This window comes from Lactuca sativa, chromosome 3 (assembly GCF_002870075.4).
Source record: "Lactuca sativa cultivar Salinas chromosome 3, Lsat_Salinas_v11, whole genome shotgun sequence".
NCBI classification, from domain to species: domain Eukaryota; kingdom Viridiplantae; phylum Streptophyta; class Magnoliopsida; order Asterales; family Asteraceae; genus Lactuca; species Lactuca sativa.
In genome coordinates, this window is record NC_056625.2 from 39,585,193 (window position 1) to 39,610,160 (window position 24,968).

The 24,968-nt window shown below is 38.2% G+C and overlaps 2 protein-coding genes across 2 annotated transcripts; one reads left to right on the top strand and one right to left on the bottom strand.

Annotated features, from left to right (window-relative positions):
- The first annotated feature begins 19,321 nt into the window (after positions 1-19,321).
- Positions 19,322-20,486, top strand: LOC111896749 (probable CCR4-associated factor 1 homolog 11). The gene has a single exon (XM_023892738.3). The coding sequence runs from the start codon at positions 19,578-19,580 to the stop codon at positions 20,409-20,411; it is 834 nt and encodes a 277-aa protein (XP_023748506.1). The 5' UTR covers positions 19,322-19,577; the 3' UTR covers positions 20,412-20,486.
- A 170-nt stretch (positions 20,487-20,656) lies between these two features.
- On the bottom strand, positions 20,657-23,083 carry LOC111896747 (probable nucleoredoxin 1). Its single transcript, XM_023892737.3, has 2 exons — positions 22,924-23,083; positions 20,657-22,382 (listed from the first exon to the last, which is right to left on the bottom strand). The coding sequence occupies exons 1-2, from the start codon at positions 23,014-23,016 to the stop codon at positions 20,757-20,759; spliced, it is 1,719 nt and encodes a 572-aa protein (XP_023748505.1). The 5' UTR covers positions 23,017-23,083; the 3' UTR covers positions 20,657-20,756.
- Between the last annotated feature and the right edge of the window lie 1,885 nt (positions 23,084-24,968).

The following is a 24,968-nucleotide window of genomic DNA, read 5'->3' on the forward strand; positions in this document are numbered from 1 at the left end:
GACTGACAACCTCTGGCTGTGCAGACCCACTTGGAGCTCCCTCTCCTGCTCCTGATCCTGACCCGGATCCACCCCCAGCGTGCCCTGGAATCTCCATACTGAAAATAAAACACCAATCTCAGACATATTCCACTAATCGGGAACCAGCTCTCATCCCAACCCTAGAGGTCATGATTTCCCTGATACGCGTATGAGTCCGTGCCTCCAGTAGTACGGGCCCATACTACCTTCCGCACCAACCCATATTTGTATGAAGTACTCCCACAACACCCTAGCGACACATATAACAACGCTCTATCCTTACCACTAGAGGAACACTAGAAATCTCTCGCAAGGAACCCTAGGCTAGCAGGCATCATAAATCAGGCAACTCATCAATAAATCCTGAAGATCCCTAGCCTAACTCTAGCATGCTGTTCTATCAAAGCTCAATAAAACAATTGCCATGTATGATATTTTGGGGTTACTTACTGGCTCCGGCTGATCGTACCTCCGCGTCCTCCTTTATGTGTTTTGAAAACCATTTTAATTTCTCTTTTTGAAAACTCTCCTCGATTTGAGACTGGAGTCACACAAGTGTTCCTCCAATTCACTCAAACCAAGGCTCTGATACCAACTTGTAACGTCCGAAAAACACAATCAATTTAAAATTTTCAAAGCAACCCGATTTACATTAAAATGTTCACAAAAAGGTTTTCAATATAATTCATTTAAGTATTCCCAGAATCACATTGTTACAAAATCATGAGGAACGGTACGATCGCGCCTTCGCCTTGCCACAGTCTCCTGAAGAACCTGAAAAACATTAAACCACAACTGTAAGCCCGAAAGCTTAGTGAGATACCCCCAAAATACCAACCACGTATACGCCTTTCCAGGCCACGACCTTCCGGTCCAAAACATATAAATCATACATAACAAAACAGATCATAGAACAGTCATGCATATCGGGTCTATCGTGACTGGTCCGCCTTATCAGGCCTTCAGTCCGTCGGATCCATCCTCCGGGTCTAGTCATGTCCGCCGAGTCTACAGTGGGGTTGGTCCGCCCGCATTGGGCCTTCAACCCACCTGGTCCACTCTCCGAGTCTACAGTGTGACTGGTCCGCCCGCATCGGGCCTTCAGTCATCCTGGTCCACTCTCCGAGCCTCGGCACGTCTGGTCCGCCCTCGTGGGGCCTACAGCCTATCCGGACCGCTCGCTGGGCCTTCGGAACAACCGGTCCGCCCTGGGTATCTTGGCCTACAGCACGAAGCAGGACCCGCCTCAACCCATCTCGAGTCCAAACAACCATGTGCACAAAACATACAGTCATATAACAGTCATAATCAACAAACCGAGTAAACAGATCACATAGCATATCATTACCATAACCGGGCTACCGCCCTATTCGATCACTAGCATAGCATTACTCAGCCTATCGAGAACTGACCTTTACAAGGTCATCTAGCGTATACCATCCTAACTACCAGGATGCAGACACAACCAGCACTAACATGATAAACGTAACTGAATCTCAATACAATAAAGGGCCGGCCTTGGTGCCTTAGACCCTGTTGATATAGTGAGGATAACTCACCTCGAACTGACGGCTGAAAAGATAAGATCCCGCTGCTCCGAACTCTGACACAACTCCTCCACTGAACATCAACAATAACCCAATAAACTCCCATGATTACCAAAATACCCCTGGAGGACAACTGGTCAAATCCTTGGTCAAAGACAAGGTCAAAGTCAACCCCTGACTGACCCTACTCGCCGAGTCAACCCTATGACTCGCCGAGTCCCCATACTCAGAACTTCGCTTAACCCGCGACCTAACTCGCCGAGTCGCCCCAAGACTCGCCGAGTTCAACGACTCTGAGTCCACTCGCCCTTGACTCACCGATTCCTTAAGATTCCCTTTCTACACGTCGAGTATCCCCTTTTTACTCGACGAGTTCCTCCTGGAAGAATCGTGGGGCCACCCCGACTCAACTCGCCGAGTCTGAAGAACGACTCGACGAGTCCCAGTTAATCTTCAAGCTACTCGCCGAGTCTGAAGAACAACTCGGCGAGTCCATGCCATGCAGACGAGTAACTGCTTCCTGAGATAGGTCTCGTCCCAAAGTACACATGCATGGGACCTTCTGGACCTCTAAAGGTCCTAATACAAGACTATAATCGCGGGATAACAAGGCATTACTTCATCAAATCACTAAATGGGTTCTATAAACCCTAATTTCATAAATACATCAACATAACAGATTTGGTCCGAGTATTACCTGAAAACGCACTCTCTGTGTCCCCCAAATCTCAGGACTCAATCCTCCTTGATATTCCTTTAGCCAAATCCCTCTTCTTCTTGCCTAACCAATTCTTCCAAGTTCCAAAGCTTTCTCCCTTGCTCTAGGCGTCCACAGCGATTAGGGTTCCTCTCAATTGACCAAAAGACTGAAAATGACGGCCTAAGAGGCGTTAAATACGATCCAAAACCGAACGGTTAGGGTTTCTGCTGAACAGCGTCGACTCACCGAGTCCATATCTGGACTCGTCGAGTCCAGTCGCGAACCCGCGACCAAGTCTGCGATCCTACTCGGCGAGTCTAGGCTCCAACTCGCCGAGTCCCCTCTTAAATCACCCCCAAAACATAATTATATCAATATCTGAAATTCCGGGCTGTTACAAAAATCAATAAGGGAGAGATGGTTGACTTAAAGTTTCCTCACTTTGACTTTTGATGAACATATCATTAGAATCCAATGGTGCAATACTTTGATTTAAATCCTTAATTTGGTTATAGTAATCCAAGGAGCTTGAGATTACCTAGACTTTTCTTAATTGTTGAAATGGCTAGAGAAGCTCATAACAATTTCCTTAGTCAAAGTCACTAATTCCAAATAGCATGTAATTAGTGAAAGTCAACTAGCATTAAGAACCAAAAAGTCACCAAATCCAAGAGGGGTCAAATGCTTTCACCACCATGTTGAAGGAAATGTTTTTATGATTGTGTGAAGCAAAAACAACACAAAAATCATTTGTTGCTTGCTAATTTGAGGATCCTTTACTTAATTAAGAAATTAGCCAACTAATCACCACAAACACACTTAAACTCATGAACTAAAACATACAAGTAGTGATAAGATGTTAAAACACAAAACATTCCCATAAAGATTTAAGAACATGTTCATGGGTTCTTCAACATTCAACAAAAGTTCAAAGGATTAACCAAAAGTCAACCAAGATTAGTTTAGCCAAGCATGGCTAAACCCAAAGAAACAAAGTTAGAGAAAATTGTACCAAACATTAAGCAAGAATCAAGAGGTAAAAATATGATATTCTTTAAGTGTTCTTGGCCTTCAAAAGTCTTCAAAACTCCAGAGAGAATCTCCAAAAATCGGATGTCCAAGAGTCCCCAAAAGATGGGCACCAACCTTCCTCAAATAGCCTTCCAAATGGATTTTCGAAACTACCCCTGCAGAGCCTTGCGCGACCCGCATGCTGCTGCGCGGGTGGTGCCTGACATGGGCTTCTTTGAGATTTTGGGCCTCCATAGCTTAGCCCACTTAGCCCAGATGAATCCAATCACCTCCTAGCCCATTTTCTTCAAGTTTTTCTTCATTTTAAGCCCAATTTGACCTCTCCAAATCCTCCAAAGCTCATGCACTCTCCCGATTAACAATCTACGCACGCTTGAATAAACTACCGCATCTTGCAAATTTAAAGTTTATTTCTCTCCAAGCCTTCAAATAACCATCAAGCTCGCTCCATTCATCATCTCCACAATCACCAAGCCTAACATCATTTTTGCCTACCAAATCTCATCGCTTCCCATACGTCCCGAACACTCCCGCTCCGCTAGACCCGAAAACCTGCAATTATGCTCACAAGATTCGAAAGTACCCGAAATAGTCATAAAATAACAAAAAGGGAAAATATGCATGGAAATTATCTAAATTATGAATGAAATATGCTAAAATAAACTATAAAAAGAAGTAAACAAAACTAACTATCAACTACATCCCGAGAATCTGTTTTTGGGGTGCACCTCCCCAACCCACTTTCTTACTGACCGCTAGCTACTCCACTAAAACTCTGGACTATCACTCCTGAAAATATAACTGATCATTCCCCAACTAACGCCTTCCGCGAGTAGTAAAGCACTACTGCATCTTACACATACATGCTACAGATACCGAATCCGAAGTAACCTGATCTAGAGGGAACGACCTCCAATTCACTATTCGAATTCCAAGGTATGCAGATGGCATAAAACTCGACCACAAGCAGGTAATATAATACCTCCACACTCAAGCTTACTGATAACAATGCAGCAACAAAACAATAATATCACAATAATAGATGACAAAAAAAGCAAAAGATACATACCTCCATCACTCAGTGCTGCTCGAATCCCTGCTGAAATCTACCGGAAAACTCGGCTCCGAGCCGTAGGCGCCCTTGCCCGGCCCTGATGTCCACTGGTGGCTTTCGAAGTCCCAGGGGCGGGAGCTGGCACCTGCCCTGCTGTATACAAACTCGGACAGTGGGCCTTCTTGTGGCCTCTTTGACCGCAATGGAAACATATCGGGTCAAGTCCCTGGGCAATGGTAGCAGTACAATCCCTGCTAATATGACCCATTCGACCGCATCTGAAACAGCCCAAAACATCACCACTTCTACGCCTGCACACACCCATGTGCGTCCTTTCGCACTTCCCGCATCGACTGCGGTTCTGATAGTTCCTCGCCCTCAAATCCGAACCCTTGGGCCTCTTACCCGAACCTGAGGCTACCTGAGTCTCATCCGCTTTCCTCTTCCTTTCCGACTCCCTGCCCGCCGACTGAGCAACAGCTGTATGATCCTGGAGCCTCTCAATCAATCTATCAGTGATCCTCACGACCATGTCGGGCAGATCCTTGCGAATGGCTCACGAAACTTCCTCAACTATCCAATCATCCAAAGGTCTCTCTTGGAGACAGGATGCCCGACTCGCTCCTGTCCCCTGATGGTAAAAACTAGAAATGGGGTCTCACTCCCTGATGGATCCCCGAACTCCATAAGAATCGGGATCTAGACGAGCCCCAACTTGTCCTGAAACTATCCCGGCCTTAAAGGCCTCATGATGACGGTCCATGAGCTCCACAATGGCCTCTCTAACCGAACCGAAAATCACTGGAGTCTAATCAATGATGTTGCGCGTGATCTCTGCGGAAATGAAATCCCTCATCTGATCATCAAGCTGCCCGGCTCTAAAGCCCGAGCCAGATCCCTCCTCGACGCCTGAACTGCTAACTGATAGCTCGCGCAATGTCACCATGCTGAAAATATAACAATTCCTGATCAATTTACACACTACTGCTGAGGGATTTCTCACTCACTCCACCATTCCTTGGTTTCGTCTTGGCCCCTCTTCAATCGAGTACGGATCCTCTGCTTTCAGTAGTATGGGCCCCTACTACCTTCTGATGGGTTTTGGTCATAAGACATCCTATGTGCTCATACAAACCCTAAAGCTCGGATCTAGGTTTCTCTATTGTACATACTTTGAATCCAAGACTTTGAACCCTAATTCTAGCATATGGAAATCAGAATTCACATGTAAATAGGTTTAAGAACATACCTTGATTGTTATGTAGCAATAACAATCCAATTCCTCCTTGAATTGACCTTGGAAAGCAAAGAGTCACAAGTGTCACTCCTCTAATGGCTTACAAACACCATAAGCAAGTGGAGAAGGTATATAGAGAGAGGAGGGAGGTTAGAATTCGTATTTAGGACTTCTTGGGAAGGGATACACGAATTCATGGCCTTGGGATTGTTTATATAGGTGTAGAGATAGGGTTTCAGTCATTATCCTTATCTAGTTGATTATCCATTAAGCAACCAATAAGATAATCCTTGAATCCTTATCATACTCAAATTCTAAGGCTTTCCAACCTTAAATTCGTTCACCACACTTATAAGATAATCCTTACCTTATTTTGTAACTATCACATAATTACAAATCAGCCCCTCTAGTTTAATTAATTACATTTGATCACAAAACTAATTCTTAATTAATTATCAACCAATATTAATTAAACAAATATGATTTCTCCTTTAATATATTATTCTTATAACATATTAATAAATCATATTATTCTCTCTCTCTTTATTAATTTCTCCAATCAAGTTGCTTTGGTGAAGGCAACCCAAAAGGACCATGCACCATCGGGTCAAGTACATACCAAAATAGTTATGGACTTAGACACTAATCCAACAGTCTCCCACTTGGATAAGTCTAATAACTATTATGCGTATGACTTCAGATCCCGATCTGCAATCGTAGCTTTCCAAAGCCGCTGTCAACTCTGATCATATCAGATACGCGTGTCCTTAGATAAGGGATCATATATTCCTCCATTCTAGATATCATATGAGATATGATTTCAAATCATTCTCTTTGTACTACTTCTCGATTTCTGATTTATGACGACTGACTAATTGAACAAATCAAATTAGCCCTAGCCCGGCCGAGCATTTACGTTTGTCATCACTAAACCATCGAGGGGCCCAAAGATATCGCTTTTATTCTACTTTGAATAAAAGGAACGGATAAACTTTGATACAATGCTTGCTTGCACTCACTCACCGAATCACACACAACAATATGTTTTATAACACCAAGTTACTGGTGCGTTTACATATTATCAATGTGCAACCGATTTGCAAGATACAACTCACACATCTCGGTTTCAAGAATATAAGATGTTATCGTCTCACCAATCACTCGTGATACAATCCATAGAGTGATCCAAGTGAGCGTGGGTCTAATCCAATGCTCAAATCACATTCATAAGCACTCATGAACGTTGCAGCAAACATTTGCTTATGTCTAATACTCTTTTAGACAATCCACACACCAATTCACGACAGTCTTCATTCATATCTACTTCCAACATATGAACGACTGTGGCCCGTTTGAATAATTCGATTATTCTTAATAAACTCAATTATTCTGGAAGTCAAAACATGCAAATGTGAAACACAAGAATAATACTAATCCCATATGGCCTCAAACCTTTGAGTATAAATAAAACTCCTTTTATTTATCACCATATCGATTACTCATTATTTGTCGTTTCGGGTAATCAACTTCTTACTTGAATTACAACACTTGTCTCATGCTCCTAGCATGCACACAATGTTTACTTATGGTTCTTACTTTGTGAAATAGATCACATTGAATACATTTCCAATCCTTCTCATTTCACAACTCCAAATCCGTTTTTCATAAGTCAAAGAATATCAAATTCTTGCTACTTATAGAATATGCTAGATTCTAACATTCTATGCAACTATCCTTTCGTAATGTCACTGCACCAAAGTCACAAAGACCATTGCCAATGATATTACAAAGTCCTCTATCGGAGATTGTCACAAGACAATTCCATAGACGTGATGTCTCTCACTCAAAGTACTTTCTTTGAACATCCTTTTGCATAGAAGTTTCTAATCTAGTCATAGATTTCTCAATATTCAATTCCCAATATGGACACACTTCCATATGTTCCATATGACAACTCATTCTTAATAGAATCTTATCTATTCGTAATGATGTCGATACGGTCCATCCAATATGGAAACATTTCCATATTTTCCAATACTATACTTCCAACTACTCACAAGCGACCAATCTTCGTCGAACTTGGATTGTCCTTTGATAGTTGTTTAATTATTTTAGTCAAAACCAATTCTTGTCATTTTTCCCTCTAAATGCGCTAGACATTTGGAAAATTTTAGAATGGTCAAACATTAAAGCATTTGCAATCGATCTTATACCCGAAGCGTATGGGACACGACGCATAATGTTTTATTTTCTATGTTCTCAAAATTCGAATTGTGAAGAGGGATGCCGTAATCATAATCGAAATTTTAAGAACACACTATGTACTTTTGACTAAATTTATTAACATTTCTCAACCTAATCCTTTAGATTTGAAATGAAGCATAATATTCTCTCCCTTAATTATAGCAAAACAACCTTTCAACTCTTACAACTTTGCAAAGTATGACTCTTGTTTTCTATAATTAATATTGCTAACCTCGCAATACTTTTCTTAATAATCATACAATCATAACATTTATGCTCCCACTATCATGATGATTATTATAAAACATAACACTTATGCTCCCACTAGCTTCGACATGTATTCTTAAACATCTTAACTTACAGAAAGACAATACCTATTGAATTTCTTAATTCCATGTTTCTAATACATAGTGCTTTGATAATCTTTTATCAAGGCTTCTTGAACTTATACACCTTTGCCTTCGATAGTTCATATGTGTGTCTAAACAATTAAGACTAATTGCCAAACCTCACAATTCAAATTATAGAAAGGGATGCCGTAACCATAATTGAATTCGAGAATGCAATTTTACAATCACTATCTTCTTAAAATCTTTCTTAGTGAAAGCATTTCCTCACAATCATTTTCATGAAGGAGGAAATCTTATACACTTAGATTTTAAACGGTGTAAATGTTCCTATCCATGTGAATTTGTCAAAACCAACGTTTACGACAAATTCAAACTCATATGGATCGAACTTTCTTAATCTTGATTTCTTGCCTCATGGTAGCACAGCTGCCCACCACGTCTTCCAAGTAGTTAAGCATCTCACCCTTTCAAATCAATGTACCTTTCATTGATTAAGGTGCCTTGCCTTTTATGCATTCAAGATGAGAACTCATAGAACTCATATGCATAATTAACTCAATTGGAACAGCACATAATTAAAATAATGTCAATATGATAGGTTGTCAACCTCAACTCGTGTGCTAGTGATGATTGGTAAGGTTTATTTGATTTGTTCTTGAAACTATTCAAGACCATTAAGACTCCCACTGACTCCTTGACATATACGATTCTTTTGTCAATAACCATTTCTTGACAAACAAATATTCAAGAGTTAGTGTAGCTTTTATCAAAACACTTCATAAATTGGTACTAGTTGGCCTTTGTCTTATTCAAGACATCACAACTTCCTACATTTAATGAAAGTTACAAACCTTCTTAATACCTTTCACTCAATGTCACAATCTTAACTTTAAGACTTGTTATTGGAACGAAGTATGATTAACTTATTGATTTAACCATTTCTTCAATTCTTGATTCCTCTTCTTAGACATACAATTGTACTAAGACTCACTTAGAAGATCAATTGAGATATGGTTCTTAATCATTAAGACCTATCATAAAGCATAAAAGCTACTCTCCCTTCTTCTTAGAATGGAAAAACTTTTATCTTTCTGCCTACTTGATTCTTCTTATTCGTTCTACTATTGATCTAAACCCTTTAATCAATTTAGAATTACACTTAATCTTGTAAGTATAATCATATTTACTAAGCCTTTAGTAAATCATGACGAATATCTTTGTTATTCTTATGGTGAACTTGATCACCACACTACTTTGTGTACTTGATCTCCTAGTCCTTCACTTGACACTTTGTCAACGAATTGGTCTATTTTCCAAATATGAATTTCTCATTCATCATGCAACCAAGTTGCATGATTCCAAATTTCTGTCCGATTGAAACTTTGGGCGATGAGAAACTCTCCCTATTTGGTAAATTCTTGACATTTCCATAACATAACTAAGAATCATATCCATTCGTTGTAGAAATATTCGAACATCAATTTACATAACGATTTCATTGTAAGGAAATAAACAAATAAATAAATAAGTCAAACAAAATTTATTTTATTTATAAAAGCAGCGGAAAAAATTTGTCCTTACAATGCAAAATCCATTGAAAACTATGTACAAAAGAAAATTTCTAATCAACTCTATCATAACTTTCTAAGCTCAAAATCTAATCTTCAAGTCCATGCGATCGAGATCCATCTCTTGTGATTAGATTCATCTTGCTCTCTTATCAAGCTTCCTTTCTTTTCACCGACCCTACAAAACACTCAAATGTAATCTTATTACATCATGCATCAATGAGTAGGAACTTAATGGAGTTAGATAGTGGATTTTTACCTAAAGCGCAGTCATACCTTTGACTCTCCCATCTCTTAGATCTCTTAGGTAATTAGGGCAACTTCGTCTCCAATGCCCCTTCTCTTAGCAATAAAAGCAAATTGACTCTTTTGGAACAACACATGGAACTACTTCAGACATCGCCTTTCTCTTATGATCAAACTTTTCGATCATTGCATGTCTTTCATTGCCATTGTCTATATCCATAGAGGTCTTGAAGGCAGATTCACCAATCAACTTTGTTTTTTCTATTGCGCCAAACCATTGCTGATTCGGCAGCAATAAGCATATAGGTGAGATCTATAAGGGTCACGTTGTGGTTCGTCATATAGTACTCTCTTACGAACTCACTATATGAGTTGGGAAGTGACTGAAGAACCCAATCAACAACCATCTCTTCACTAACAACGGATCCCATCATTCTTAGTCTATCAATGCGCGACTTCATCCCTAGGACGTGTGCACACACCGACTTTCCTTCTTTATGTTTACTTGCCAATAGGGCTTGAGTGATATTGAACCTTTCAATTTCACAATCTTGTGGGTTAGGGAGAATAATTGTAGGAGGAGGAGGAAGTGAAGCATGATTTCATGATCCTCGATCGAATTGTGGAATATCATCTTCATGTGGAATGCTTGTTCCACGGGATTTGGGAAGACCATAGTTGTCGAACTTTGACATCTATAATACGGGAGAAAACGAATTCAAGTTAGTTGATTGAATGAGTCCTTAGTAAATCACCCAAATGAGATACTAAGGCTAGGACCCAACACAATATTCTACAACTCGGGAGAGGGATGCCGTAACCCTAATTGCAGAATATTTGAAGGTAAGTGAATGACGATTCACTAATTTCCACCATGAAAAACGAAAAAGAATTTTAAGTTTTAAATCTATGAAAACTCCTAGATCCTTTGAGATACATTGAACTTTCAATGGCATGTTTATATCTCGATATGCCCCTCTTGTTTGTGACTGGGATGCCGAGGATCACAAAGCGGGTGTGAATAACCATGCAAACTACATGGTGCCCTCACATGTTACAATCACCTATTCGATGTGCCGGTAAGCCACACACGCTCCACCGAACTATGACAAACATTGAGTCACCCTTTGCTACCTTTGCTTAGACCCATTTAGTGTGCCGGTTAACCACACACGCTCCACTAACGTCTTCACAAGGGCACAAAGTGTAATTTCATGGAATTGCATCAATTCACTTTTGACTAAGTAACTAAGATTGGGAATTTTATAAAACATTTAGTTACTTGATAATTCATTATACTTATAATGGAAGGTTTCGTCCTATCCTACCCGTTCGGCTAACGACCCTCCACTAGTCAAGAGTGCGGTGGGTAAGAGTGGATACCCATTCAATCGCCATTTTATAGGCAATTTCCTTAAACACCCCTTATAGACCAGCTTCGTGAATGAGGCCTACTAACGGTAAGACTGACTTTTAGTTATACATATATATAATGTTAGACCTTTAATGATATATATAGTATAAGGTGTATTTTAACACTTTTAAAATACTATGTGGTTAAATTTAATAATTATACCTTTAATTTAATTAAATTTTAAACCAAAAACTTTAATGGATTTATTAAATCTCTTTAATTATACACCTTAATTAATTAATAAACCCATAAGGGTGTGATTTGAACCTTTTCAAAACTTCTTAGAGTTTTAGAATTTAACATTCCTAATTAAACATTTAATCAACTTTTAAATTCCAAAACTTGAGGGCAAGTTTTGAAACCTTTTTCAAAACATTAGGGTTTCAACTATTTAAATTTCAAAACAATAAAACTTTTGGGGTTCAAATTTAAACTATAAAACCTAAAGAGCCAAATATGAAACTTTTCACAACAACAAGGATCAAATAACAAATAATTCAAATTAACATTTAATCACATAATTATCCATATTTGATTTATTTAATGATTTCTTGCAAAACAATTTATCAATTTACCCAAAATAATTAATCAATTATCTTATAAGGAAACAATTATCTTATTAATTGATAAATATCTTCAATTAGATTAAAAATATAGTCAAATATATCATATAATCGGATTAATATTAATCTAACATGATAAGGTAATTATCCCAATGCAAAAACAGCAAGAAATCCCGAGATAAGCACTGTCTGACGCACCGACTCGCCGAGTCACCCTCTGGAACTCGCCGAGTAGGGCTGACTCGCCGAGTCCAAGAGTGACTCGCCGAGTCAGGTCGAACAGTGAGGCCAAAACACGATTTTCAGTTACATCAAGCATCAATACAATAGAAACCAATCATGGCTCTGATACCACTGATGGGTTTTGGTCATAAGACATCCTATGTGCTCATACAAACCCTAAAGCTCGGATCTAGGTTTCTCTATTGTACATACTTTGAATCCAAGACTTTGAACCCTAATTCTAGCATATGGAAATCAGAATTCACATGTAAATAGGTTTAAGAACATACCTTGATTGTTATGTAGCAATAACAATCCAATTCCTCCTTGAATTGACCTTGGAAAGCAAAGAGTCACAAGTGTCACTCCTCTAATGGCTTACAAACACCATAAGCAAGTGGAGAAGGTATATAGAGAGAGGAGGGAGGTTAGAATTCGTATTTAGGACTTCTTGGGAAGGGATACACGAATTCATGGCCTTGGGATTGTTTATATAGGTGTAGAGATAGGGTTTCAGTCATTATCCTTATCTAGTTGATTATCCATTAAGCAACCAATAAGATAATCCTTGAATCCTTATCATACTCAAATTCTAAGGCTTTCCAACCTTAAATTCGTTCACCACACTTATAAGATAATCCTTACCTTATTTTGTAACTATCACATAATTACAAATCAGCCCCTCTAGTTTAATTAATTACATTTGATCACAAAACTAATTCTTAATTAATTATCAACCAATATTAATTAAACAAATATGATTTCTCCTTTAATATATTATTCTTATAACATATTAATAAATCATATTATTCTCTCTCTCTTTATTAATTTCTCCAATCAAGTTGCTTTGGTGAAGGCAACCCAAAAGGACCATGCACCATCGGGTCAAGTACATACCAAAATAGTTATGGACTTAGACACTAATCCAACACCTTCCACATCTATCCGCACTTTCCTCAAGAGTTACCTCAACTCCACCAAATCACTTCTACTGATCTTTGCTACTCCCATCCTAGGCTTTCCCTAGGGAACCTCTGACTTTACTCAAACCAGTCCTCAGCTGCTGAAGGCCTCCTCGTAATGCCAATTAGCCACCACCTGAATACCATCACATGCAATGAGGCTCGGATAATCCTTCGAGTAAAAGTCTCGTCCCTACAACGGTTAGACTCAGGCGAGAGCTGCGCAGTAGGGCCAAATCCAGCACTCTGAGATTATTCAACCCTGATCACATGTGATGTGACGTATTCACCTAATGGCTAACTCCCATCAATCAGAGTCCCACAAAGCACAAAGCAAGCAGCATTCGGATAAAGGAAACATACTCAGGCAAAACTATTCTCATATCAAGAAACTGCACTAGCACACAATGCTAAGCTCACACTATCAGGCATCACCTACACAGGCGATCCTACTACTGTCTACTCAATACTAGCATGCAATTCTCATCAAGCTGGAACACATAAAGCAGGCACATAAGGCATCATCCTAGATCCTTAGTCCTATTCTAGCATGCTGTTTTACTGGAGCTGAAACTGAAACTGATACTGATAATCATAACATAACTTGTATGGGTAAATTAGGAGTACTTACTTGAGCTCAGCTGATTGCATGCACCACACCCTTTTCTCTTTTCTAAATCTCTTTTCTTTACACTTTTCTAAAATTGTTTTCTTTTCTCAAAATCCTTTTGTAACTATGATTTTTCTTTTGAAAACTCTATACCACTTCCTTAGTTTGAGTTCAGACACACTCGGGAGTGCGCCCGAATCCCTCAAACCAAGGCTCTGATACCAACTTGTAACGACCCAAAAATCACGACTAAAAATTTCTTTTAAAACATTACTAAAACTAGATTTATAAAAACGTATCATAAGTCAAACATAACTTTCGAGTATTAAATTCAAAACATAATATCATTATAAGAGTCAAACATTCTCAAGCTAACTGACTATGGTGTGTGCTCTGCAATCTTCCCGAGCTCCTCTTTTGAAAACCGAGTACCTGAAACCAAAACTGAAAACCGTAAGCACGAAGCTTAGTGAGCTCCCCCAATCTACCACATACCACACAATAACATATAAATCACATACTGGGCCTTGCCCACTGCATCAGACCGAAGTCCGGACTAACTGGGGCCTTGCCCCCAACATCGGACCGAAGTCCGAAGCTGACTGGGACCTTGTCCCCTACATCGGACCGAAGTCCGAAGCTGACTGGGACCTTGTCCCCTACATCGGACCGATGTCCGAAGCTGACTGGGACCTTGTCCCCTACATCAGACCGAAGTCCGAAGCTGACTGAACATAGCATAAACATATCAACTAGCATAAACACATAAATCCTGTCTGAGCCACGAAGGCATTAAACATACTAACTACTACATTGGACCGAAGTCCAAAGCTGATTGGGACCTTGTCCCCTACATCGGACCGAAGTTCGATGCTGACTGAACATATCATAAACATATCTACTAGCATGAACACACATAAATCCTGTCTGAGCCACGAAGGCATCAAACATGCTAACTACTGCATCAGATCAAAATCCGGATACTACTGCTAGCTAAACGGGCCGGCATTGTGGCCTTAGACCCGTTCCTACTGGGAAAAAACTCACCTGAACTGCTGAGCTCTGCTGATAAACCTCTGGCTGCTACTCGACAATCCCCTGAACCGCTGCTCCTCTAGCTCTCCGAGCTATCAATATACATATAACACTTAGTCTGACAGTCAACTAAGTCAACTATGGTCAAAGTCAACCTTCCAGGTCAACCCTACTCGCCGAGTCCTCCTAATGACTCGCCAAGTTCATAAGCTCAGGGTCTTTCTATTCGCGATTCGACTCGCCGAGTCCAACTAGTTCCAAGTCCTGTCCTGTCCAACTCGCTGAGTCACCACCCGACTCACTGATTCGAGTCTCAACTCGAAGGGTTTGAGGTTTCGCGACCTGACTCGCCGAGTCCAAGGCAATCTTCAACCAACTCGTCGAGTTGTTCATCCAACTCGCCGAGTTCATGCTTAACTTCATCTGACTCGACGAGCTGTTCATCTCACTTGTCGAGTTCCTCCTCATCTTCAAGCTACTCGCCGAGTCCACTCGAAGGACTCGCCGAGTCTATTCAGATCTTCATACATGCAGAGGACTTTTGAGTCATGCATGGACTCCATACTACAGATCTACCCTTCCCAAGCCTATTCCCCACGTAAAGTTGCAAACTTTACGTGTAAAGAAGGAGATCTAGGCACCATTCACCATAAACTAGGGTTTAAGACAAAAGGGCTCAACAATCAACCCATAGACTGATGCTTTATGATTCTCTAGGCCAAGATACACATAGATCTGAAGTAGCAACTTCAGATCTGGGCTTCTAACTCGAAATGGTTCATGAACTTGTCCTTAAAGCCCCAAATCCCATGATAAAGGTTGATCTATATGCAAAAGAGGGAAGGAAACGATTCATTACCTTCAAATGCTCTGGAAGACCTCACAAACTCTGGATCTATTGCCAATTCTTGAATCCCCAATGTGTGCCTTCTTCCTTCTTCCTTCAAATCACCCAAAATGGCAAGAAAACTTGAATGAGAAACAATGGAGGCTTAGGGTTTCTGATTCTGGACTATAGAGCCGCAACTGAGCCCTAGGAAAGAGAATAAGATGCTTAAATAGGGTACCAAGTCTCGAAATTAGGGTTTCCAAACCCAGACCTGATTCGTCGAGTCCACTCGCCGACTCGCCGAGTCGGTCAATTGCTTTACACCCGGATCCCGCTCCGACTCGCCGAGTTCCTCCCTAGACTCGACGAGTCAACCCTCTTCATCTTAGGGTTTTTCCCTTCTTTTCTTGACCTTACTGATCTCGGGTGTTACAGTTTGTGTATAGATCTATACGGGCTTGACAACCCGCGCCCTGACTGTTAGCTACAGTCCACCATTTGGGGTAACAAACGTCATAACATTCTAACACCTGAAGAACGTTGTGTATAGGCATTCCGAGTCAATAGTATGGTTATAAAACTCACATGGGGTATTAAAAATGCATTGATTTACAGGGTTTTCAAACACATTGCTTATTTTACACTTACATACATTTTAGAAACAAACATGGGTCTTGAGAGAAGGCTACTTTCATACTAGTAGAAAATATAGGATTTTCTAAACACAACACAACCAAGGACAAAACATTTCATTTCATACAAACATTGTCATTTAAATACTTATGAAACTCACCAGCTTAAATGCTGATCTACTCTTTCAAAATTACTTGTATGTCCCAGGAAATCAGTAATTTCAGGTATCATTATGCTTTTGATGAAGGGATGCTGCGGCGCCAGTTTAATCTCATATTTTGACATCATATTGTAATTGGTTTTGAACATGTAACTTTTGACAAATGTAAACTTTCAATTATATATGTGATGGTTGTATTGCTTTCTTTACTATGTATTCATTTGTTATGTTACCACATGAAGTCATCCGCCCCCGAACGTTTCCGCCGTTCAGGTTTGGGGGTGTGACAACTTCCTTCGGGACTCGAGTATGGAAAACCGGGGCTTCGGGAAGGGCTTATCGAGGTAAACACGCAGAGTAACAACACTTAGAAGTAAAGAAGTGAGCACCAAACCCGACACCCTTAAGCTTCTATTTATAGGGGCTGATTTGGGGTCTCACGTCGTGAGGCCTAGTCAGCATGATCATCTTCGACGATTTGACGTGGCTGACACTCTGGAACCCATCAATCACAAGCTCACGTCGTGAGCATGGTCCCCTCACGTCGTGAGGCTGAGTCAGCCTCGGATTTTGTGTCCCGAACTTGTAAAATCCGTAACTTTTGCGTACGAGCTCCGATTTCAACGTTCTTTATATGCACGCGTAGGTGTGAAAAGGCTCTACGACTCTCGTTTAGACTTCGTCGGCTAATTTTGACTTAATTTTTGTTATATTATTTTTAATATGCCGGACCTGGAAAAGTCCGTTTAAATCTCATAACTCCTTCATCTGATGTCCATTTTCGTCAGACTTTTGACTGTTGTACTCCTATTGTCGGGGTCTTCAACTTTCGTTTAGGTTGTGTCGGCTAAAGACCGCTCGATCTCTATTTCGAGTTTTTAGTTGTCTACTGCTAGGTCAGAAACTTCGAAAAATCATAACTTCCTCATACGAAGTCAGATTGGGGCGTTCTTTTTATGTATGCTCGCGGTTTAAAGATATTTACAACTTTCGTTTAGATGCCTAAGGATAAAAAGTATTTTATTGAGATTTCTCGATTTATGCTTAGCAGCGTTTTACTAGTAGTGTTACGAATCTTTGATTGGTCATAACTCCTTCGTTATAACTCGGATTTTAGCGTTCTTTATATTTTTGGAAACCTTATCACGATATCCACCACATAGTGTACCTAAACAGAGCTGTTTGAACATTTAATTTTCGATGAAATTCTTATTACTTTACAAAGAGGTTACAAGACTCAACTTTTAGTCATCACATTAACTTGAAATAACGGGTTGTTACAGCCTTCTTTCTTGCAACACTTCTGCTTTTCTGGCGTTTTGTGCAACTATTTAGTTCCGACGGTTGCTTTTTTGATGTTTGTTGCTTAAACCATCTCTATTAAATATCTTTTGTTTACTTTTAATTTCACACCTCCATTTTCGGGCCAAAGCAACCCACATGGCAGTCTCACTTCGTCTCCAGTAAGATTTCTGGTAGTTCAACAAGTCATCAACTAGTTGCAACTTTTCTTTGCTAGACCTACATCTCCTACAAAAAGTAACCCGCATGGCAGTCTACACATCATTCCGATGAGATCTCCAGTGGTGAGATAATCAAACTTTTAGTCAATTTATTTTTTGTTCTACTGTGTTCCAGGACTAAAATGAAGTAAATTAATCCTATTTGACTAGGTCAATAACCGATTTTGTTCCAGTCCAATGTGTGCCAAACGCCACTTCAAAGCATTATGTTCTTTTATGTTCTCTCTAGTCCTGTCCCACAAAACAAATGCTACCTAATATAAATCAAGAGATAAATTTATTTTTATTTTTATGTGGAACTCATGAGTAGTAGCTATTAAGACATTAGGTTTAAATATATATCTATGTTTAAAATTATTAGAATGTTTTATAATAAATTGACATAAGAATTATTAATTAACTTATAGGTATTAAAATAAAATATATTTTTAAATATTTTAATTATATTATTATATTTTATGCAATGCAAAGTTATTCGTGTAAAAAATTGTAGAAAGTTGATATAAATTTGGAAAGTTTATCCTATCTATCTTTATAAGATTGAAATTTTATAAGAGACACGTAACTAATACTTTTGAGTTTCTTTCATATAAAAAATTAGTTGTGAGACCCATATATTATACGGGTTGATTAAAACAAAATGTTAAATAGAAACGATTAAATGGAAAGTATATTTGAATTTGAAAATTATGATAAAAAAAACATGCAAAAAAATAAATAAATTAAAATTTTGTGTTTAGTTATCAAAGTCGTGTATTAAACGGGTTAATTATAACAAAATGTTAAACACAAAAGTTTAAACTGTAAATTTATTTGAAATTGAAATTGAAATTGAAATTTAAAATTTAAAATTAATAGTCATTATGATAGGTTTAATTTATGTAAACTAAATTAATGATATATTGCAAATAAAAAATGAAATAAATGACAAGTGGAAAATAAATATATTTCAAAATTACAACAAAATGACATGTGACCAATTAAATGAGAGAATGACATGTGACAAAATTATTCTTATTTATTAGGGTATATTATAGAAAGTCGATATAAATTTGGAAAGTTTATCCTATCAATCTTTATAAAATTGAAATTTTATATAAAAGTTGACACAAAAACATAAAATAAATTTAAAAAATTACTGATCATCCTGTCTTATATCAGTTTATTACTGTAAAAATGGCTATATGATAGTGTTTAACTGGTATGTTTTAAAGATCACTATACTACTCAGATCAAATAATCATTTTCTTAAAGGTAAACATAATCAGGTAACTTCGTATTTAATTCTGGAATCAGATCTATTATATGCGAGCATTTTTTATCAATTGTATGATTTGATTATTTTATTTCCAATTTCAGTATTGGGAAACAGTTGGAGTAAGACTGGAGGAAAGAGAGGTTCTTATCCCTTTCCAAACACTGAATTTAGTCAAAGAAAGCCAGACACCATGAATCCCCATCCCCTCTTTCCATCTTACTTCCTGTTTCAACTCATCTTCCTCTATAAAACTATCATCTTCCACTTTCATCACCTCACACACTCACCTCAAAAACATCAGACCACTGGAAAGCAATCTGGGGCATCAAGGAGGTGAAATCGGATATATATATTTTTTTATAATTAACTATGTCAAGTTGTATTGATGAAAGCATCACAATCCGTGAAGTATGGTCTGATAACTTAGAATCCGAGTTTGATTTAATCAGATCTATCATCGATCAATTCCCTTATATCTCCATGGACACGGAGTTCCCTGGCGTTGTATACCGTCAATCGTCGGAGCCTGGAAGATCGTACAGGCATCGCCAGCCATCGGAGCACTACAAGCTTCTAAAGTCAAACGTCGACGCTTTGAACCTCATCCAACTAGGTCTCACCCTCTCCGACGCTTCCGGTAACCTTCCACAAATAGACGGGACTCACCAACGCTTCATCTGGCAATTCAATTTCAACGATTTTGATCTCACGCGTGACGCCTACGCGCCGGAATCGATTGACTTGTTGAAACGTCAAGGGATTGATTTTGAACGGAACCGGGTAAACGGAATCGACTCTTCAGATTTCGCTGAGTTGATGATGTCATCGGGTCTGGTTTGCAATGAATCAGTTAGCTGGGTGACGTTTCACAGCGCGTACGATTTCGGGTACTTGTTGAAGATCCTCACGCGCCGCCTTCTGCCGAGTGAGTTGCCGGAGTTCATGGAGGCTGTGAAGGTGTTCTTTGGGGACAACGTGTACGACGTGAAACACTTGATGAAGTTCTGTCGGAACGGGTTGTATGGTGGGTTGGACCGGGTGGCGAGTCTTTTAGAAGTGAACCGGGTTGTCGGGAAGTGCCATCAGGCCGGTTCGGATAGCTTGTTGACGTGGCACGCCTTTCAAAAGATGAGAGACGTATACTTTGTCGACGTCGGACTGGAAATGTATGCCGGCGTCTTGTATGGTTTAGAAGCTCACTAAAAGAAATTACTTAGGGTCAAATCGGTAAATTAGCTGATCAGAATTTAATTCATTTTTTTTTCATGTTTATGTCTACACTTAGCTTTTTATACTCTTTGTATAAATATTTGGACAAATTATATAAGTTTATGGAAATTTTTAAAACAAAAACATTAAATATTTTAATTATCTAATAAAACTTATAATATTTTTCAACAGATTTTCATACTTTAACATACAACTAGTCAATTACACACACCTGATACTTTCCTAAACATTAAAAACTTATTTAATAATAATAAGTCAAACACCATTATAACAAACTTCTGTATAGCAATTAGACCATTAGATAGCAACACAAATCATTTACGAAGCTTTATAACAAACATCTCCATCACACACCCACCCCTCCGGATTTCCCTTCTCTTCCACATCCTCCTTCCCATTACTAGTTTCCTTAAAAACACATTCAGGATGAAGATCGAAATTACATTCTTCACAACTATACCCCCAAACTTTCCCTTCTTCATCACACCCATCACACGTATACCCACCTCGTGACCTGGTCAAAACAAGCTCATGCTCTTCATGCAACCTATTCTTCACTTTATCCGGCCACCCTTTTGCCATGTCAGCAAACTTAGCTTCAATCTCAGCCATCCGTTCGTCAGTAAAAGGAAACGCATCAGCACCATGAGCCATAATAAGACCCCGAGCCTCGGTCGTGACCGTCTTCCCGGTGGGCCCTAAAGCCGCCAACAATGGAATCCCATTAACCTTAAAAAGACGGCTCAATGATTGCTTCCTCTTGTCCCCAAACGGAAGCGCCAACCATGGCATAGAACCATAGTATTCATCAAACGAATCTTGGTCTCTATCACTCGAGATAAAAATAACTTCAAAATTATCGTGCTTGTTCTTAATTTCATGATACGTTTCCACAAGTTTTGGAGTGAAAGCACGACATGGCGGACACCAGTGTGCTGAGAAATACAACAGTACATGCTTCCCCACCAGATCAGATACTCGCACCTTCGCGCTGTCTTTCCCGATTACATAATCAAGATCTCCGGAAACCAAAACCGATTCCAGGGTTTGTGATTCCCGTTTGGCTTTCTCGATCTTTTCAAGCTCGGAGAATTTATCGGGTGTGAAAGGGTACGCGTTAATACCATGCTCTTCAATGGCATCAGCGACATTCGGGTGAAGGGTTTGACCATCTTGACTGATAATGACTAAAGTGGGAAGTGTTGAGAGCTCAAAGTATCGAACTAATTTTTCGCATTTTTTGTCTTTCAATGGAAGTGAAAACCATGGGATATTAGCAAGCTCTTTCTTGAAAGATTCTTCATTGTCATCAAGGGGGATCATCACAATCTCAAAGTTTTCTTGTTTTGATTTCAATTCGTTGTATACTTTGATGAGTGTGGGAGTGAAATCAGCTGATTTCTTGAATGATGACAGTATGAAGTACAAACCGACTGTTTTCCCTTCAAGATCGGTTATATTTACCTTTTTGCCATTGGCTGAGATGACATAGTCACGTGAGGGAGACTCAAGGATGGACCTTAAAGACTGATTCTTTCTAGCTTCTTCTTCTTCATCTTTAATCTCCTTGAGCCGTTCTGGTGTAAATGGGTAGGCCCCGGCTCCATATTCCACGATGATTTCAACCCCACGATCAGTCAAAAGTTTCCCGTTTTCATCAAGGAACACCAGATGAGGGATCCCATTGACTTTAAAAGATTTGTCTAGAGATTCTCGTGTTTTGGAATCAGAGAACGGAACTGCAAGCCATGGCATTTTGGAGAAATAACCATTGAAGGATTCAAGATCCTCATCAGCTGAGATGAATATGATCTCTAAATCACCTTTTGGAACGAGTTCTTTATATACTTCGACTAGGTTTGGGGTAAACCTTTGACATGGGCCACACCACGATGCAGAAAAATATAAGCCCAGATTTTTACCATTCAAGGTGTCGATTGCAACCTGAAAATTCCAACATTTAGCAATAAAACACCTAATTGTAAGTTTTGTGTAACTACTTACGAAGATATAACGAAGCTATCACCTAAAGTCCCAATTTTGCTGTTAAGAATTGTGAGAAGCAAACAGTACAGATCCATGATCGCAATCCATTTATAGCCTAGAACTTATCATAAACCCTAATACTAGACAAGTAATTTGTTCTCCGATCAAACTTATCACTCTCAGAAGTTAATCTCTATATGGATATATGGAATTGACAACAAAATTATCATCAAATCCTTTTGATATCTAGTAGAAATCGACCTAGGTAAACGAGTTCCAGAAAGGTTCTCAAATTAATCCCAATTCAAAAGTTAAAACCTAGTGCACTTTTTCATTTTTACAGCCCTTTTCCAGGAAAACCTAATTTCGTTAGCACTAACTACTCCAACAAAATTGAATAATCACACGATCGAAGAACAAAAACATTGTGACTGCCAACAGTTGCGATCCAGATAAAGGAATAAAGGACTGAGCTACAAGGAGGAAGAAAACTGGATACCTGATCACCGTTGTTGCGAACAAGATAATCTGTTTCGGTGGAAGTAAGGATCGACTTAATATCATGAACATCGACTACAACAGTATCCGCCATTGTTTAAGCACCAAAGAAATCAGATTGTAGAGACGTCGTTAACAATGGGAGCTTTTATAACAAGTGTTCGGTGGTTCTGGAAATTCTTGGATGCCACGTAAATAAACGACACCGCGTGGACTACGTCATTATGTACGTCATTTATGGATACGTCATATATATATATATATATATATATATACATACTAGGTTATAACCCGTGGAAACCACGGGTAACAGATTAAAACAATATACCAAGGGGCCTTTCGCCTAGCGGTAAGGAGTGACTCTCTCAAATGAGAGGTCATGGGTTCAAGTCTCACTATGAGACATATGTGGTGTTTAGGATTAGATTAGGAGTAGAATAGTTTGCCGTTTCAAAAAAAAGAAAAAAAGATTAAACCAATATTGATAGTCAAAATCATAATCATTAATCAATTATTTTAAAACAATTATTAATTTACATATTTATATGATTTGTCTATAACTATATAATGATTGACTCAAATTAATATGTAAAATATTTTGAAGATATGAAAGACATTCTTTATATGTAAATTAATGAAAAAAATGATGATTTTGAATAATTAAATATAAAATTGAATAGACTAAAAATACTCACCGTCAATCATCGAATGGAATTATTATAAAAATAAATCTTTACACAAGGGCTGATATTATTAAATTATAAAATTATAAAAGAAAAAGTAAAAACTTTTATTTCCCAAATACCCCACCCATCCACTTATCATTGCAACACCTTTGCTCTATAAGAAACAAAGGTTGGTAATCCACAAGCAAAATTAGCATTATGTCCTCCGTTTTATAAAAAATATTGATGGTTTCTAATTTGTTAAATGGCCTATTGTATGGTGGCCATAAAAGGAACTGTATGTCCATTATATATGTCATATAATGCATGCATGCCCACATTGATACATATGTAATTATTTTTTAATTACAACATCCTGATTTCATTTATTTTTGTTACAACAATATTCTTTTTCTAATACAAAGAAATGAAGTACAATGCTATAATACACAAAAATTTAAAGTAAATTGTTATTTATTGTTACAATAATGTAAAATTAAAACTATAAATAATAATAAAGAAAATTAAGAGTATAATGTTATAATAAGAAAAGAATACAAAGTACAATGTTACTTCTTGCATATAGCTCATCAAATTTTCTATAGCTAACGACTTTAGAAAGACACCATCCTTCGGTAAAGTTTATTTTTAATATTTTCATGTGTAGTTCTATATTTCTCTATATCTTGGATAAAATGTGCACAACATCTTCTAAAAGCTGAAACTGAAAACCATAAAGAAAATATTATACATACCGATTTACTAAAAAATGCCTATTAAAGTTGATGATTTCAAATGACAAAAAATTGTCTATTAAAAAAGCATTTCATAAATAAATTAAAAAAAAAAAAAGCAGTCTGTTTTTATCAAATGGCCAAGCAAATTAATCATCGTTCTTCATAGTTTTATATAGAAATTACTCAACTTTTCTTTACCATACCAGATCATGCAATGGCATGTTGCATCTTTTCTTGATTCACTGTAACTTTATTTACATATCTTTCATCTTACAAATAACTCAATGAGCTAAATCTGTAAAGACATTAAAACCAATATCATAAGCAACCTATCTCTTCCTATTTTACCCCTATTTATAAATAACTTATTTAAAAAATAATTGATAAAATTCTTTTGACATCCTTCTTTTTACTTTTAAGAATGCATAACTATAGAAAACTGGGATGCTATGTATAATAAAAAAAATCAAGGAAACCAAATAACACAACTACAATCATGCTTCAGACTTAAATTATTTGACTTTGGAACATAAAAGTCGCATAAAATTCCAAGCTTAAAACTGATTAAGCAACCTTCATTACATAAGCATCTTTGAATACATAAATAATTTCACTCAAAGATTGATAAAAACATTAAAAAAAAA